This window comes from Entelurus aequoreus, linkage group LG12, assembly GCF_033978785.1.
Source record: "Entelurus aequoreus isolate RoL-2023_Sb linkage group LG12, RoL_Eaeq_v1.1, whole genome shotgun sequence".
Lineage (NCBI taxonomy): Eukaryota > Metazoa > Chordata > Actinopteri > Syngnathiformes > Syngnathidae > Entelurus > Entelurus aequoreus.
The window spans coordinates 19,895,837-19,913,531 of record NC_084742.1 but is presented as its reverse complement, the minus strand read 5'-3'; the positions used below and the strand labels follow the sequence as shown (position 1 = coordinate 19,913,531).

General features: G+C 38.3%; 1 protein-coding gene across 3 annotated transcripts; it reads left to right on the top strand.

The window, feature by feature from the left end:
- Positions 1 to 6,294: 6,294 nt before the first annotated feature.
- Positions 6,295 to 16,693, top strand: LOC133661690 (RWD domain-containing protein 4-like). 3 transcript variants are annotated; one of them, XR_009827980.1, is made up of 8 exons: positions 6,295 to 6,495; positions 10,915 to 10,995; positions 11,083 to 11,192; positions 11,263 to 11,413; positions 11,486 to 11,594; positions 14,512 to 14,561; positions 14,666 to 15,898; positions 15,976 to 16,692. XR_009827980.1 is itself a non-coding variant. In XM_062065087.1 (7 exons), exons 1-7 carry the CDS (start codon positions 6,472 to 6,474, stop codon positions 14,756 to 14,758), a joined length of 618 nt encoding a protein of 205 aa, XP_061921071.1. In that variant the 5' UTR covers positions 6,295 to 6,471; the 3' UTR covers positions 14,759 to 16,693. The 3 variants fall into 3 exon arrangements, 1 of the variants encoding a protein (XP_061921071.1); XR_009827981.1 differs by having other exon boundaries at positions 14,666 to 16,125; positions 16,199 to 16,692; XM_062065087.1 differs by having other exon boundaries at positions 14,666 to 16,693.
- The last annotated feature ends 1,002 nt before the right edge of the window (positions 16,694 to 17,695 follow it).

Below are 17,695 nucleotides of genomic sequence, written 5' to 3'. Positions count from 1 at the left end.
TTGTGTCATTTTTAAAGCCTTGCTGTGCCGGAACAAAGACTTACGGAGCTGCGTCATGATGATCCAAAGGTTCTTGAGGTTTCATATCATCCATCCATCCATCCAGCCATTTCATATCAGCTGTTGGTAACGGATCCCACTCTGTTGGAAATGAGACGCCCGTTTCTCTCTGTGAAGCCTAATGCTTTTGGAAAGTACGCTTGGAGTGGAGAGCTGTGTCAAGATGAATGCCCTAATGGAGAGATGGATTCATGTAGATCTTTTCCTAGTCAATTACCAGGGTAGCCAAACAAATTTGGTGCGAGACACTGGATGTGATCACAATGACTGTAACAAGGAAGGTGTACACTGCAGTACTTGTGTATGCTAGGAGAGTGCACTCAAATAAACGTGTCCTTGGGGGCCTAAAGGTCGGTGTATGTTTTGGTATGTCAATTTTATTTTCATAAATAGAAATGAAAAAAAATTGAAAAACAGAGCGTTTTTGGTTTTGGAAAGAAAAAATGAAGATTCCCAGTAAACAAAAAGGGAAAAACAGACCAAAGCGGATGTTTTTTCATGGTCTGACACCAGAAGGCTTAGTTTTCAAAGTAAAAGCGGGAAACTACAGCACCCGTGTGTCTGGCTAAAATGTCTTTGGAGCCCTACACATAAGAGTATTTTAGACATGGCACAACGAGGTCTGACGTCTGCATACACATATATCTTTATGCACATATACGACAGTGAAGGCAAAAGGATTCGATCGCGCATTATAGTGCTGTAGGGAATTCTGGGAATTTGCTCTGTTATCTGTGTTGGCCCTGCGATGAGGTGATGACTTGTCCAGGGTATACCCCGCCTACCACCCGAATGCAGCTGAGATAGGCTCCAGCACCCCCCGCGACCCCGAACGGGACAAGCGGTAGAAAATGGCTGGATGGATGTTTATGTCGTGTTGCGGTGCAAATATTCTCCCGAAATGTGTGTGTTATTGTTATTTAGTGTGGTTTCACTATATGGCACAAGTTTATAACAGTGTTGGCGTTGTTTATACGGCCACTCTTAGTGTGACATGGATGCCTGTTGAATAAGTATGACCTGTATTCACTTTCATTCATTTCATCAAATTTAACATGCGTGACAGCTTCAGGTAAGACCTTTAATATTTCGTCAAATGACGAAAGCTAGTCCGTGGTCCTGTTTTATAACCGCAAGTTTTGTTTCCACTGTCGTAGTACGAAACAACCAATTTTAGGTTATCTCTTAAATTCCAAATTATAGATGGTTCTGTAGAAATCTGAGAGTTATGTGTGGTACGAAGCGGTAGATAGAAAATAGATTAGAAAGGGCAGATTGAAAAAATATATATATATATATTTTTTTTAGTTGGGACTTCCCACGGGCCGTAGTTTGGGGACCCTTGCACTAGAACATGACTTTCTTTTTCTAATGTTGGGACACAATAGATTTGGTACTAAAGTTTCGGGGCAAAATTAGAGGACTTTATGATAATATTAATAGTTGTGTTTTACTAGACTCAGGCACAACCCCAGTTTCCTAATCAATGTGGGCATTCCTCAAGGATGTCTGTTATCACCATATTTGAACCTACTGGCATGGAAGTAATAGTCAGTTAGCAGATGAAACAACTCTTTTCCTAAAACATGAAGAACAAATTCCAACTGCTATTGAAAATATTTAAGAATTATCTAATGTATCAGGACTTGGCCTGAATCTTTAAACAAGGGGGAAATGCTTCCTATCCATGAATGTGTGAAAGAAAATATTTCCAATGTCTCCGTAAAGTCGGCGGTGAAATATTTAGGAATGAACCTATCAAATAAAAAATTATACATACATAAAAATTAAAAAAAACTTACAACTCACAACAAACAAAAATACAATTAAAGAATCCCAAACTAAGATAAATGTATAGCAACAAAGAGATTTGTCACTACTTGGACATATTTATTTAACTCAAATGGAAAGTTTATCCATATGTTTTTATCTTGCTTATTCTCATTCCATATACTACAACAGGGATATCAAACTGGTTTTCATTGAGGGCCACATTACAGTTATGGCTGCCATCTGAGGGCCACTTGTAACAGCAAATAATGTATGAATTGGCCTCTGGATTTCCTTATTAATTATATCAATTGTTTTAAGTAGACTGTAAATTTTACAGTAAAAACTTTACATTTACAAAATGTTACTGTAAAATATAGTGAGTTTTTTTCAATTTCAACAACATTTTACGGTAAATGGAAAAACAGTACCACTGTTTTTTTGGTATGGGGGGGTTTACGGAAAAAGCTAGCCGTTTAGTTGCCAGAATGTTTGTGTTAAATTTACATTGTTTTTTTACAACATATTGTTAATGGAAAAACAGTACAAGTTCTTTTTTTATTCTGGCAACTTAGCTGCAAGTTTTTCTACCGTAAAAACAAATGTACCGTCTTTCCATTTACAGTAATGCACAGTTAAAACTACAACCGTCGATTTTACAGTCAAAAACTGGCAGCTCAGTCAACAGAATTTTAACGCAAAAAAACGTTTTTTCAATTCAAAGTAATTTGCTGTAAAGAACCACGTACAATGTATTGTCATTTTTATGAATTTGATGGGTAGTTTGCTGTAAGGTTAAGTATTTTTATTTAGACAAAAACATGTTTGTAAAGTATGATAATATACTGTAATATTTGTTGCAATAATGGATACTAGTAAAGTTTAAAATGTATGCAATATCAAGCAGTACATATATTTTTTTTGTCAAAATGAAAAAAAATCAATTAGATTTATTGAGAAAATATTAAGTACTTTATTGACACATATAATTTCCAGGTGTTTGCGGGCCAGATAAAATGATGTCGTCGGCCAGATCTGGCCTTTAGTTCGACACCTGTGTACTAGAATGATAAAAATCATAAACCAACTCCACTTCAATTTCATTTAGGGAAATAAAACTAATTATATAAAAAAGGCAACAAGATGAAAAAAATAAAGATGGCGGACTAAACGTTTTTGATTGTGATAGTTTAGATCAGTGGTTCTCAAACATTTTTTACCAAGTACGACCTCAGAAAACACTTTGCTCTCCAAGTACCACCATAATGACCGCCATTAAAATACAATAGTGATGTAAGCCTTCATGTTCATTAAAAACAAGGCATGGTTTATAATTAGCAAGTATACATTTCATATTTTTCCGCCACTTTAACACGACACACATTTTGAACAGTAACCCTGTCTTTGAATATAGGAAAATAAAACACTTTACTTTAATCAAGCGGTTCTTTGGCATACCACTAGATGAAGAACAAGTACCACAGTTTGCACACATTTAAATGGTACCCTGAAATCGAACTGGTGAAATTCATGGATTAATTCTTCTGGTACTGCATACCACTAAAAATATTTGATAAATTAGAAGGATTGAAGTTCCATGACATGCGACTTTGAAATTGAGACGCCTCCTGTCAAACACTTATTTGGAACATCCCACAGGTGAACAGGCTAATCGGGAACAGGTGGGTGCCATGATTGGGTATAAAAGCAGCGTCCATGAAATGCTTAGTCATTCACAAACAAGGATGGGCCGAGGGTCACCACTTTGTGGACAAATGTGTGAGCAAATTGTCAAACAGTTTAATAACAACATTTCTCAACGAGCTATTGCAAGGAATTTAGGGATTTTACCATCTACGGTCCGGAATATCATCAAAAGGTTCAGAGAATCTAGAGAAATCACTGCACGTAAGCAGCAAGGCTGAAAACCAACATTGAATGCCAGTGACCTTCGATCCCTCAGACGGTACTGCATCAAAAAGCGACATCGGTGTGTAAAGGATATCACCACATGGGCTCAGGAATACTTTAGAAAACCACTGTCAGAAACTATAGTTTGTCGCTACATCTATAAGTGCAAGTAAAAACTCTACTATGCAAAGTAAAAGCTATTTATCAACAACACCCAGAAACGCTGCTGGCTTCGCAGGACCCGAGCTCATCTAAGATGGACTGATGCAAAGTGGAAAAGTGTTCTGTGGTCTGATGAGTCTACATTTCAATTGTTTTTGCAAACTGTGGACGACGTGTCCTCCGGACCAAAGAGGAAAAGAACCATCCGGATTGTTATAGGTGCAAAGTTGAAAAGCCAGCAGCTGTGATGGTATGGGGGTGTATTAGTGCCCAAGGCATGGGTAACTTACACATCTGTGAAGGCGCCATTAATGCTGAAAGGTACTTACAGGTTTTGGAGCAACATATGTTGCCATCCAAGCAACGTTATCATGGACGCCCCTGCTTATTTCAGCAAGACAATGTCAAGCCACATTCTGCACGTGTTACAACAGCGTGGCTTCATAGTAAAAGCGTGCCGGTACTAGACTGGCCTGGTTCTAGTCCAGACATGTGTCCCATTAAAAATGTGTGGCGCAATATGAAGCCTAAAATACCACAACGGAGACCCCAAACTGTTGAATAACTTAAGTTGTACATCAAGCAAGAATGGGAAAGAATTCCATCTGAAAAGCTTAAAAAATGTGTCTCCTCAGTTCCCAAACGTTTACTGGGTGTTGTTAAAAGGAAAGGCCATGTAACACAGAGGTAAAAATGCCCCTGTGCTAACTTTTTTGCAATGTGTTGCTTCCATTAAATTCTAAGTTAATGATTATTTGCACACAAAAAAATAGTTTCTCAGTTCGAACATTAAATATCTTGTCTTTGCAGTCTATTCAATTGAATACAAGTTGAAAAGGATTTGCAAATCATTGTATTCTGTTTTTATTTACGAATTACACAACGTGCCAACTTCACTGGTTTTGGGTTTTGTAACAGGCGGATATAATTACTACCTTACCGTGTCGTGTGCCTGTGACGCTGGCTAACATGTAAAGAAAATAATTTAGACATGGCACAAAGTTCCCAGACATCTACAGAAATATCTACACACATATCAACAGAAACTAAAACTGAAAAGCAGACCAAAATTGACGTGCTTTCTTATTCCGAAATCGGAACCGGAAGTTGTCATTTTGAAGACAGCACTGTGAACGGTCCTGTAAGACAATCAATACTATAATGCATGATCGAATCCATTTTTGCCTCCACTTTCGTATTATATGTGCATATAGATATATGTGTATGCAGACGTCAGACCTCGTTGTGCCATGTCTAAAATATTTATGTGTAGGGCTCCAAAGACATTTTAGCCAGACGCACCGGTGCTGTAGTTCTCCGCTTTTACATTGGAAATTAAGACTTCCGGTGTCAGACTACGAAAAAACATCCGTTTTTGTCCCCGTACCTTCCGTTCATTATATTTCCAATTCTGAAACGCAAATCAAAAAACAAAGTTAGGGCCGTTTTTCAATTGTTACTATACATGGCAGATTTGAAAACAAATAAAAAAAGGGGTTGATTTTCATTACAATATTGCCATAACATTTTATTTTGTGCTGTTTTCTTTTTATGGATTTTGATTTTTCCAGATAAATACAAAAATCTAATTCATGTTTATCCAAAATGGAAAAAATGCGTGGTTATCTGTGTGATGACAAATTGAACCGAAAACAACATTTTAGCTTTTCCTTTGCGTTTAGCATGTTTTCTTTAGCATAACGCTAACATGTTTGTTCAGCAGGCGTCCTATTGTCGTTTTTTTTAAAAAGTGCCATTAAATAGTTGTCCAACTTTTGTTTCAGAAATGAAAATAGAAAAAATGGCCCGAAATTTGTTTTTTTAATTGCATTTAAGAATTGGAAATAGAGTGAAAGGAAGGTAGCCCGTTTTGGGTTGTTTTTCCGTTTTTGTTTACTGGGGAACTTCTTTTTTTTTTTTTAAACCAAAAAAGAAAAACACTTTGTTTTTCAATTTTCTTTTTTGCGTTTTAAAACTAAATTAAAATAAACCAGTAGGGTTTCCTTTTATAAAAAGAAAATTGAAATACCAAAACATACACAGACCCCTAAATATTATATAATAGCAATGTGCGTTCTTTGTTAGTTAGTGGGATTAATGTGTTGTTCGCAAAAGATTAAAATAATGAGAAGTGACTAGAACAAAAGTTTTAGCAACTGTTATGTAAAAGAAAAGGGGTAGGATTAAATAAGCTCTGCTTCTTCCTACTCCTTTTCGAACATGTTGAAAAGAGAAACAGGAAATTGTGATGTATCATGTTGTATGCTTGCATGTTCGAAATAAACTCAAACTCAACTCAACTCAACTCAACTGTACTTTTGTCCTGCTTTACAATATATGTCCAGCAGGTGGCAGTATCATTGTCAAACTCGTGTTATTCGCCTCAAAAGAAGAAAAGAATGCTTGACTACGCATGCGCTAATGTCATGGTGGAGCTTCTTCTTACTTCTGGTGAAATTCGGTTAAAGTCTTGCTTTTTAGTGACAGACATGGCGTGTTGGTAGCTCACTTCTCGCAAATATCAACCATAGGAAGAAGACTACGTCACAGGGAAGGAGAAGCGTAATAATGACAACAAACGAGGATCAAGAGGTAGGGAGGAGTGAATGATGACGATGCTAGCTGCTGTTAGCCGCACAATGCTAATTTGTTCATGCTAAAAACCCGTATATGTCGAACGAACACGGTGTTATTATTGTTATAAAAAGTGCCCGTTTAAGTTAACGTCGACCATGGTAAACCGCTTTTTTTCCACGTAAAATGCGGTCAAAGGGGGTCATTGTGGTGACAATTGCTGTCCTAGTGCAGTACTCTTAACTTCATCATTTTTGCCAAGTCACAACATAACTAATGTCACGTTACATAGCATCGTGCATGCAGTAACTTCCTGTTCAGTGCAAAATACGTTTCAAAATAAAATAAGATATTCTTCATCTCAGTATGTTAATGACTGAATTAAAGCCCTACTGAAATGAGATTTTCTTATTCAAACGGGGATAGCAGGTCCATTCTATGTGTCATACTTGATCATTTCGCGATATTGCCATATTTTTGCTGAAAGGATTTAGTAGAGAACATCGACGATAAAGTTCGCAACTTTTGGTCGCTGATAAAAAAGCTTTGCCTGTACCGGAAGTAGCGTGACGTCACAGGTTGTGGAGCTCCTCACATCTGCACATTGTTTACAATCATGGCCACCAGCAGCGATTCGGACAGAGAAAGCGATGATTACCCCATTAATTTGAGCGAGGATGAAAGATTTGTGGATGAGGAAAGTGAGAGTGAAGGATTAGAGGGCAGTGGAAGCGATTCAGATAGGGAAGATGCTGTGAGAGGCGGGTGAGACCTGATATTCAGCTGGGAATGACTAAAACAGTAAATAAAAACAAGACATATATATACTCTATTAGCCACAACACAACCAGGCTTATATTTAATATGCCACATAACAAACACCTCCCTCCTCCCGTCCATATAACCCGCCAATACAAATCAAACACCCGCACAACACACTCAATCCCACAGCCCAAAGTACCGTCCACTTCCGCAAAGTTCATACAGCACATATATTTCCCCAAAGTCACGTACGTGACATGCACATAGTGACAAGCACGTACGGGCAAGCGATCAAATGTTTGGAAGCCGCAGCTGCATACTCACGGTAGCGTGTATCCAACTCAAAGTCCTCCTGGTAAGAGTGTCTGTTGTCCCAGTTCTCTACGTGTTTGTGTTGCTGCAGCCGTCCGCTAATACACCGCTTCCCACCTACAGCTTTCTTCTTTGCTGTCTTCATTGTTCATTAAACAAATTGCAAAAGATTCACCAACACAGATGTCCAGAATACTGTTGAATTTTGCGATGAAAACAGACGACTTAATAGCTGGCCACAATGGTGTCCCAAAATGTCCGCTACAATCCGTGACATCACGCGCAAACGTCATCATACCGAGATGTTTTCAGCAGGATATTTCGCGGGAAATTTAAAATTGCACTTTACTAATATAACCCGACCGTATTGGCATGTGTTGCAATGTTAAAATTTCATCATTGATATATAAATGGTCAGATTGTGTGGTCGGTAGTAGTGGGTTTCAGTAGGCCTTTAATTAATTACATATTACAAAACTGTTGTATATACTAATTCATAGATGTTATTTTATTATATAAAAAGGTCAGTAAATGATTCTATATAATTGTAAACACTTTGAAGTGGGAAAGGGGTAGGATTAAATAAGCTTTGCTTCTTCCTACTCCTTTTCGGGCATGATGTAAAATGAAATGATATGAAATTGTGTGATGTATTATGATGTAAGTGTGTTCATGTTCGAAATAAACTAAAGAAAGAAAATAAAAGTATGCCAGTATTGACCTGGATTGTACACCCATGCTTAAATTGTTAACCACCAAAATAAAGATTTGTGCTTGTATGTAAGCTTTAATGTAATTGTAATCAAGACATTAATTGAAATTGCTGCTGCAAGTCTGTTAGATAATGGTATAAAATAGTGTAATGTTGGCAGAATGGCGATGGGATGACTGTTTACGAATCAGCCTTTCATTGGCCTCTATTAAAAGAAAAAAAGCCCTGTAAAACCTTACTATATAGCAAGACACTCTCTACATTGACCAATTAAACAACGTTCTCGTCACTATTTTTGGCTGGCTCTAATTGTCAGGCAGAGCTATGTAAAGAGAGAGTATGACCAACCCTGTTTCAGGCAATCTCTTTAATGATTGGTCAAAAGGCACTCACGTGACTACAGAGCGCCATGTTTGCTACCAACTTTGAGCTGATGCTGTGTGTTTTCTCATTTGTTTTTCGACGTGTAAAATTGCCCTGCTTTACCCGCGAGAATTGCGGAAAGTTTTTACATCACTTTTCCCACAACCCGAAAAGAAGACAAGTATGGGAAGTGAGAGTTTGCCGGTTCGCTGTCAACACTGGACACCGATTACAGTGTCTTGTGCGAGGTAAACACACAACGTCTGCGTTTTTTTCAGGACAGAACACACATGAGCTAACACAAATAATAACAGAAGAAATTAACTAATTAAAACAATGGTTTGAAAAAACAGACTATCTTTGGATCTCAGTAAAACTAAAATAATGCAATTTGGTAACAGTAGAAGAGAAAGTCAAACACAAATAAAAATAGATGGACATTGAAATAGTAAAAGAAGCCAAATGTTGGGTGTAATAATAGATTATAAAATGAACTGGAATTCTCATGAAAATATACAACATAAGGTGGCAAAAAATGCGTCAATATTGAATAAGGCAAAACATGTTATGGACCAAAAATCACTCCGTATTCTCTGGTGTTACCATATCTGAGTTATTGTTGAGAAATATGGGGGAAAGTCATTATTTCTCAGTGATTGTTGGTCCAAAGATAATTAAAATTTTGGCAAAATGAGGATAATAAGTTATTTTTTGGGTTGTTCAGTGTATTTTTTTACCTTTATTGTGCCGTCGAATAAGTGTTAGAGAGCCTGCTGGTCACTAAACGCTCCATGAATTTAGCACCATAGTGCATCAAATATGGCAGCATAATTATACTTAAACTAAATAAAAGCATGTTTTATTGTAATTTCATAAGCTGGAGTATGTTTAGAAATATAATAAGACGTATTATTTTGCAGCATACGTCCTCGGTAGAAAAACGTGGCACCTATCGTTCAGATGGCCATACTCTTTAAACACAGCTCTGTTAGCAGATAAATGTTGCTGTTTCCTAGAGCCCAACCCCCAAATCACATCTTAGAACCTTATACAATACTCTTTCGCAAACAATACCATATAATAACAGAAAAGTACAAATATGCACAAATGGATATTGAATTATCTCAAGAAACTGCGGTAGGTTTAAAAACGATCACCTGTTCTCTGAGTAAATGTAAGCAATGGTTAGTTGTGGTTTTGATTTTGGCTACATCGACAACCATCTATGTCAGGGGTTGGCAAGGCAGGGCTCCGCTTCATGTGGCGCTTAAAAACCTTCTGTTGTGGCTTCCTTTGCTGAGCTCAGAGATATGACGGAAATGTACATGTTATAAGGAGCTTTATATTTCCCTTTCGGCAAGCGAAGTGAATGCGTCCAGGTTGAGTTCTGACTCGAGATTAGATGAGCGCGTGGAAAGGAAGGGGTAGGGAGTGTTTGACTGTGTGCGACTGTGGAGAAAAGTTGGTTTTGCATTAGAGCCCCTTTAAGGGTGGAGGAAAATATTGATATGGCAATATATTGCGATAATTTTTCTAATGATTTTTAAAAAAAATACTGTTTAGTGTACATATATGTAACTTGTATTTTAAGATGCATTTTAAATTTATCAGTGAGTTATGTAGAATATCGCAATATTGTGTGGTGATATGTATCGTGAAGTCATTTCTAATACCCTGGTCTAGACTATATTCAGATGGGAGGGACATGACATCCTTACACCAGTCCTTCTCAAATGGTGGGGCAGGCCCCCCTGGGGTGGGGTGATGCGATGCCAGGGTGGGCGCTTGTGACCTCGGGGAACATGCTTTTTTTGCCTTACCAGAATATGATTAAGCCTATGTAGCACATGGCTTCAAACCTGGTGTGTTGTTTCACAAGTATAGTTATAACAATTTTATAGACAAAATATACTATTTATAGTCATGGTGGAGAGTGGGGGGGGGGGGCGCAAAATCTTTTTTTCTTCCTGGGGGGGCGTAACAGAAAATATGTGAGAAGCACTGCCTTACACATTAACACATCACTTCTATTTGTTGTATTCAATGTTGTAATAGATAAAATAATATAAAAAGATTCAAACTTTCAAAAGTTTAAACACTGTATTAAGTTTTGCGGATCCAGGCTATTTTTCTTTAGTGTAAGAGAGGGCAGAACCTTTTGAGAGTAAAGGTTGTCCACCCCTGCTCTGTGTTGACATCAGCCGGTCCGATGGGCTAAACGGGTGCCACTGTTATAAACACCCTGCAAGGAATAGTAAATGTTTGTTTTTCTTTGCTGAATATTTTAGATGGAGTTGGAAGCTCTTCGCTCTATCTATGAGGGCGATGAATGTTTTAAAGAGCTTAGTCCAGTTTCCTTTCAATTACGAGTGAGTACTCTGATTGTGTCTTACTGTAAATAGCCTAAAGCTGGACAAACTGGTAGTTTTCATGCCTTTCAATTCATGAATCCACAGATAGGAGACCTGGAGGACTCCAAATCATTCATCCTGGATGTAACATGGCCAGAGATGTACCCAGAGATTGGCCCACAAATTTCCCTTGATGGCTTTTTTAACAACAGACTGTAAGTTTCATTGTCGACATCTGGTTGTGAATTGTTTTTTAATTAAAATGTATTTTATTGCTCATGTCAGCGCTCCAGACACGAAGCAGCTCATCCTATCCAAGCTGGAGGAGCAAGTGGAGGCCAACGTGGGCACTGCAATGATGTACACACTGTTTGAGTGGGCCAAAGAGAACCAGGAAGCCCTGATGGAGAACCACACACCTGTAGTCACTGCTGTGGTCTGTATCGTTTCTTGCAGAAGTCTTTTTTTAAAGAATACTTTGCTCTGACCGACTGCTCACGACCCTCAGACCTTAACGTCCAACAGTGAGGTGACATTGACCACGGCGACTGCCAAAAAGAAGGAAAGGAGGGAGCAGCTGACCAAAGCTCAGAAGAGGAGAATCATCGGTCGAACAGGTGTGGAAAGATGCTTGATCACCTCTTGTTCAGACCATCACTCTTATGATAGTATATTTATTGACAGTTGAAGGGTCCCTCTAATGCCAAGAACATTGGCACTTATTTCATGGTTCTTCACCTAAAAATGATGTCTACAAGTAAAATTACCCCCAAAATAGACACAGTAGTGGTTTTCGGCTTGTTTTCTTACACATTGTTTCAGCACATTTTGGAACACCCATTTTTGACTCCAAAAGGTGGGCGGCCTGCATTAGCCTGCTGATGTCACAAGCAGTAGCCCAGTGGCAATTTCATATTGCCTAGCTGGGTTTACCCTAAACTGCTTTGATGATATGATTTTCTTTAAAAAGGCTAAAAAAAAATGTAAACATACATTTAAAACAAATCCGTTATTATGAATTCGTATTATCATTCAAAGGTTGCTGCTTTTTGGACAATGTACTTTGTTGAGATTTTTTCAAGTGTTTCCAGACTTTTAATTACTTTGTTTTAATTAAAAACTAGCAACCTTTCTAGAATCTTCTTCTGGTGTTATTATGGAATGTACTCGTGTTTAGAGACTCTTAACTACTGTCCCTTGATGTCCGTGACGAAAGAGGCTCGCTGCAGCAAGCATGACATCACACTTGCTTGGCCCTGTTGCTCTCGTTGTAGTTTCTCTTCTTAAAAGCCGCCACTGTCCTCTTAATATTTGCACATTTAGTAGACGGCTATACGCGGGTATATCTGCAATATACATGAAGATTATGTCCACATTGCAGACATGCTGACAATGCTCCAGACAGTCACAATGGCGTGCGTTTTGTTTACATCCGGTTTCGGTAGCGCGGTTTTCGGTGATCAAAGTCTTTTTACGATCCATATATATATATATATATACCGTACATATATATACATATATATATACATATATATACATATATATATACATATACATATATATATACATATACATATATATATATATATATATATATATATATATATATATATATATATATATATATATATATATATATATATATATATATATATATATATATATATATATATATATATATATATATATATAATTCATACTGTTTTACTAGTGTTAATGTTTTATGTTTGTGTGGTTTGGATTTGATGTCAGTTTTTCCCACACCGTCTCTGCCTGAAAAGTGATTGGCGGAGAATGAGGAAGTATATGAGCCGCACCCACTAAATTTTTGAAAAAAAACAAATTTTTCCATATGTTACCTGCACTGTACTATAAGCCTCAGATATATACGTTGCGAAATAAGTAATTTACACAGATTTATAAATGTTTATTTACATACTTTAATTTTTTCCAAACATTGCCTGTCACGTGGCAGTAAAACGGTTGATCAAACAAAACAGAAGTCATTGTCATGGACCCACTAGCTGCTGAAGCTACTGTAGCTCTTCAATCAGCTAAATAGACTCAATAACTCCATGGTGACGTCTTGGTGTATTTACTAAGGAATTTGTGAAACTGAAACTATACAAAAGTAATTCTATTGTAAGTTAATAATACTAACACACAATCATTAACTTGTTAGCATATTAGCTAATGCTAACAACGTTAGCTTGATAACATTTAGATAGCAGGCATAAAAACACTCCGACAGACATCACATCTCTGGTCTGTTTTTTGATGAATACTGCGGCTTACTAGGCTACTGTATTTTAATAGATAGTTAGATAGTACTTTATTGACTATCTATTAAAATACAGTAGCCTAGTAAGCCGCAGTATTCATTAAAAAACAGACTAGGTCTGTTTTTTAATGACCAACACCATAATGTTGGTCATTATGGTGTTACTTGGAGAGCCAAGTTTTTTTTCCTGAGGTGGTACTAGGTGAAAAAAGATTTAGAGCCACCGCTCTAAAAAGAAGGGCACTAAAGCAGTTAGCGAACTCGTCCAAAAAATTGCAAAAACAATAACACAGCGTTTTAGTTTAATTGCTTGTATGTTAGTTTTTTTTAACTATTTGTATTATGGCCATCAGCGAAGAAAAAACTGTAAAATAGCCGCACCGTTTTATAGGCCACAGGGTTCAAAGCGTAGTAAAAAGTAGCGGCTTATAGTACGGAAATTACAGTATGTTCCGAGTTGATATGTAGAATTTTACAATCCGCTAAGTGATTCTGAAACTGTGGTACGTGTATGCTAAACAATCATTTAATTAAATATTCAAACAGTGTTACTGTTCAAACTTTGTGTGATGTTACAGTGGCCAAAAATATTAAATATTCTTGCAAAATAAAACCCCTGCCTTGTTTTTAATGAATTAATACTTAAGCCTACTATGCTACTGTATTTTAATGTTGGTCATTATGGTGGTACTTGGATAGCCAAGAGTTTTCTGAGGTGGTACTTGGTGAAAAATGTTTGAGAACCACTGCTATAAGTGATCTTTTCTTTGTAAAATTTAGCATCTGTATATGTTATCTGTTATTGGAGACTGTACTCGTGTTTAGAGAGTAGCTGAAAATGAGCTTCCCCCTACTTCAAAAACCACCAGCTGCTGCTGGTGTCTATTAGCAAAAAATACATATAAATATTATAATATGTAATGTCAAGCATATAATTTTAAGTAATCTTGGAGCATGGCGATAAAAACATACAATTAAGTGATCAAAATGGTAGTTTTACATGCCTTTATCCACACTGTCTATGCGAGAAAATTGGCTCCATTTCTGCGAGTGACGTCACACCAAGAGGGGGCAGCGTATCGAGTCTTGAGGATAGAAAAGAGGCATTCCAAATATGTATCTACCGATTTCTTAAAAATTCATTATGTTATGTAAAATGACTACCAGATTCATTTTCAGGAGTAAAAATACACAAGGAGAACTCTTAAATGAAATTTTGGTCTTCCTGACTAATGTATAGATTGTGTTTTCAGACCACAAAGGGGAATTGCCCAGAGGTTGGAACTGGATCGACGTTATCAAAGTATGTTTTTAAACCTTCCACCACAACATGGCACACATTTAACAAAGAGCACTATTGATTTTTGTCTTGTATGTTTTTCCTCTCTATGCTCACTGTACATCCAGCACGTAAGTGGATCAACATCTGAATCGAAACCGGGTGAGACTGGTTCACACTTCTGTTGCGGTAATTGTTGTTCTCCGCTGTGTTGTAGCTGAGTAAGACAGGAGGCAAAGATGACGATTAAGCCCTAAAAGGGCAAACAGGACACAAGCTGTGCTTGTGAACATCAATAAGGAGTTCATGTGTCGGCAGGATTGTCTTCTTGTTCAGAATTTCTCCAACATGAAGGTACTGAATCCCACTGCCTACACTTTCGTCTGAAAGTGCAAGTGTTACATTGAACGTGGTCATTTTAAAACACAATTTTACTCCTTTTGCTATTTTCTCATGATTTTGTTTGACCTGAAAATATCTTGTACATAAATAAAACATTTTGAAAGTAGTTTAACGGGTGACCGACTTTGTGTTAAATTTGTTAGGACACTATATCATGATTATAATTTGAAAGTTTCATGTTAGCTTTAAATGAGCACATATTTTCCCCAGAGTTTCCATTGGACATTAGGTGGAAATAATATTCAATCCACTGCACAATGTAAATGAGCAAAAGTGAGAAAACATACCTGATGTATGGAAAGACATTTTTATTGTAGAAAGTGCCAAAAGTATATCAGGTTCTGTACACAAATATTGGAGATTTAAAATCCTCCCCTAGAACTGAGGGAATGTTTTCTTTAAGGTCGGCTACGCCGAACGTTTGATTTGTCTCGATGTGCCGATGATCCTTTTTCGGGAATGGAATCATTGACTACATCAAAGAGACTCCTTTTAAGGGACTTCTCTAACTGTTTGGAAAACTCCTTCTTAAACATGTTTTCAAAGAAACTTGTCATGTCATGTGCATCCTCCACAAAATGTGAAGATTGTTCATCAGTGCTTAAGTCTTCATTGGTGCCGCTATCGCTCAGTGGTAACGTCACTGACACTGTGGACGAGTCAAAAGAATGAGACAAGTCTTCTGTCTTGTTTTCTAAAATGATTGGATATGGTGTTCTCTCGCCTTTTCTTTCGCTCTTTGCTTTCACCCTCTTACTTTTCCTCCTGCCATAGTGGGTCTTCCACATGGATTTGACTTTTTTGAAAATTGGCCTGATAGCTGGTTTGGCTCCTATACAGTCCAGGATAGTACCAGGACAGTCCTCTAGAAGTGGGTGTATCTTTCGTGGCCGCCTTATGAGCCACCTCTTCCAAAGGGATGTCCTGGCGTGAAGTTCTAGAGATGGTGTCTCTTCAAGGTCTGTCGTGTCAGATAAAATATTCTTGCCAACGCTGTCCTCTGACACTTTCATGTCCATATCTTCGGGCTCTTTAGATGAAGACCCGCTGAACCCCCTGCCTTCTGACAACTTAGGGGCGTCTACAACCGCTTTTGATGAAGACCTCCTCGACTGGCAGCCTTCAGAAAATTTGCGTCCAGCCTCTACTTCTGCAACTGATGGGCTCTGAGTGAGCCAGTCTTCTGGTGACTTGAGTTCAACATATGCACCTGCTTCTGATGAAGACCTCTTGACTGTTCTGACTTCATGCAATTTAAGTTCAGCAGAAGGCCTCTTTGTTACCTGGTCTGCTGGAGATTGGGGATCAGCATATGCTCCTGATTCTGATGAAGGCCTTCTTGCGATCCAGTCTTCTGGAGACTTACAGACCGCATCTACTACAGCAAGCGATGAAGACCTCTTTGGTACATAGTCCTCTGGGGACTTACAATCAACATTTGCCAATGATTCTGAAGGCCTCCTTGCGATCCATTCTTCTGGAGACTTACAGACCGCATCTACTATAGCAACCGATGAAGACCTCTTTGGGACATAGTCCTCTGAGGACTTGCGATCAGCATTTGCCAATGTTTCTGATGGCCTTTTTGTGACCCAGTCCTGAGGTGAGTCAAGATCACTATCAGCTCCTGCAACCGATGAAAGCTTCTTTGCAACCCGGTCTTCTGATGACTCAAATTTAGCATATTTCTCTGCTTCTGATGAAGGTCTCTTTGTTACCCAATTCCCTGAGGTAAAATCGCTGTCTACTGTTGCCTCAGAAGAAGGCCTCTTTTCCACCCAGTCTTCTGGTGATTTAACATAATCTACTGTTGTGTCAAATAAAGGCTGCTCTTTGAACCAACCTTTCGGAGACATAATTTTACTATCTGCTATTGCAACTGATGGAGGACTCATTGGTTGCCAGACTTCTGGTGAACTGAGTTTACTACATGCACCCTCTTCTGATGAAGGCCACCCTGCATCCATGTTTTCTGGTGACATGTAGCCAGTAGAAACAGAGCCTTGGGTGGAACCACACTCCAGCAGATCTGGCAAACCTACTGCACCGGCAACCTGCTCATTGAGTCTACTGTTGTCCGTGCAAGCCAAGTTACGTGCTTTACTGATGCTCTCGGTGGATTCTGTTGAAAACGTTGTGAGGTAATTACACGGGGTATGTGTAGGGTCTTCTAATCCACTGGGAAAACTTAAAGACTGTAGTAATTTTATGTCAGCTGCCTGAGTATCAGTTCCTGCATCCCTCAGTTGATATTCAGCTGACTCTTCCAAAAAGTCAGGATAATGACAAGTATCCTCTTCTGCCTCTTGATCTAAGATGTCTGAGTCTCTCTCATATTTGCTGTCACTCATGATGGTTGAAGCACGTGAACTTTGAGTCCGTGTAGAGGAAGGGCTGCAAATAGATTCCATCTCAGAGTTACAAGGCTCTTCCTCTTCGCTGGTTTTATTCTCATCAAAAGGAGACATTAAGGTAGATTTCATTGTTTCTACTATTGTTTTGCTTGCAGTGTCGATGGTGTCAACAACAGGGTTAATCACATTTAAGAGCAAATGTTTAGCCTGGTCGAGGAAGGTAACGGGTGATGTGGAAGGAGAACCCAAGTCTGCCTCTTCAGATGGAGAAAGTGAACCATCTAATGTTTGGGAAAACGTGGAAGTCTCTTCTGTCTGCAGGTCATCAAAGGTATCCGGATTAATATATTGCTCATCTGTGTAGGCGCTCAGCTCCTCCTCAAAGATTCCAGTGTCGTCCTC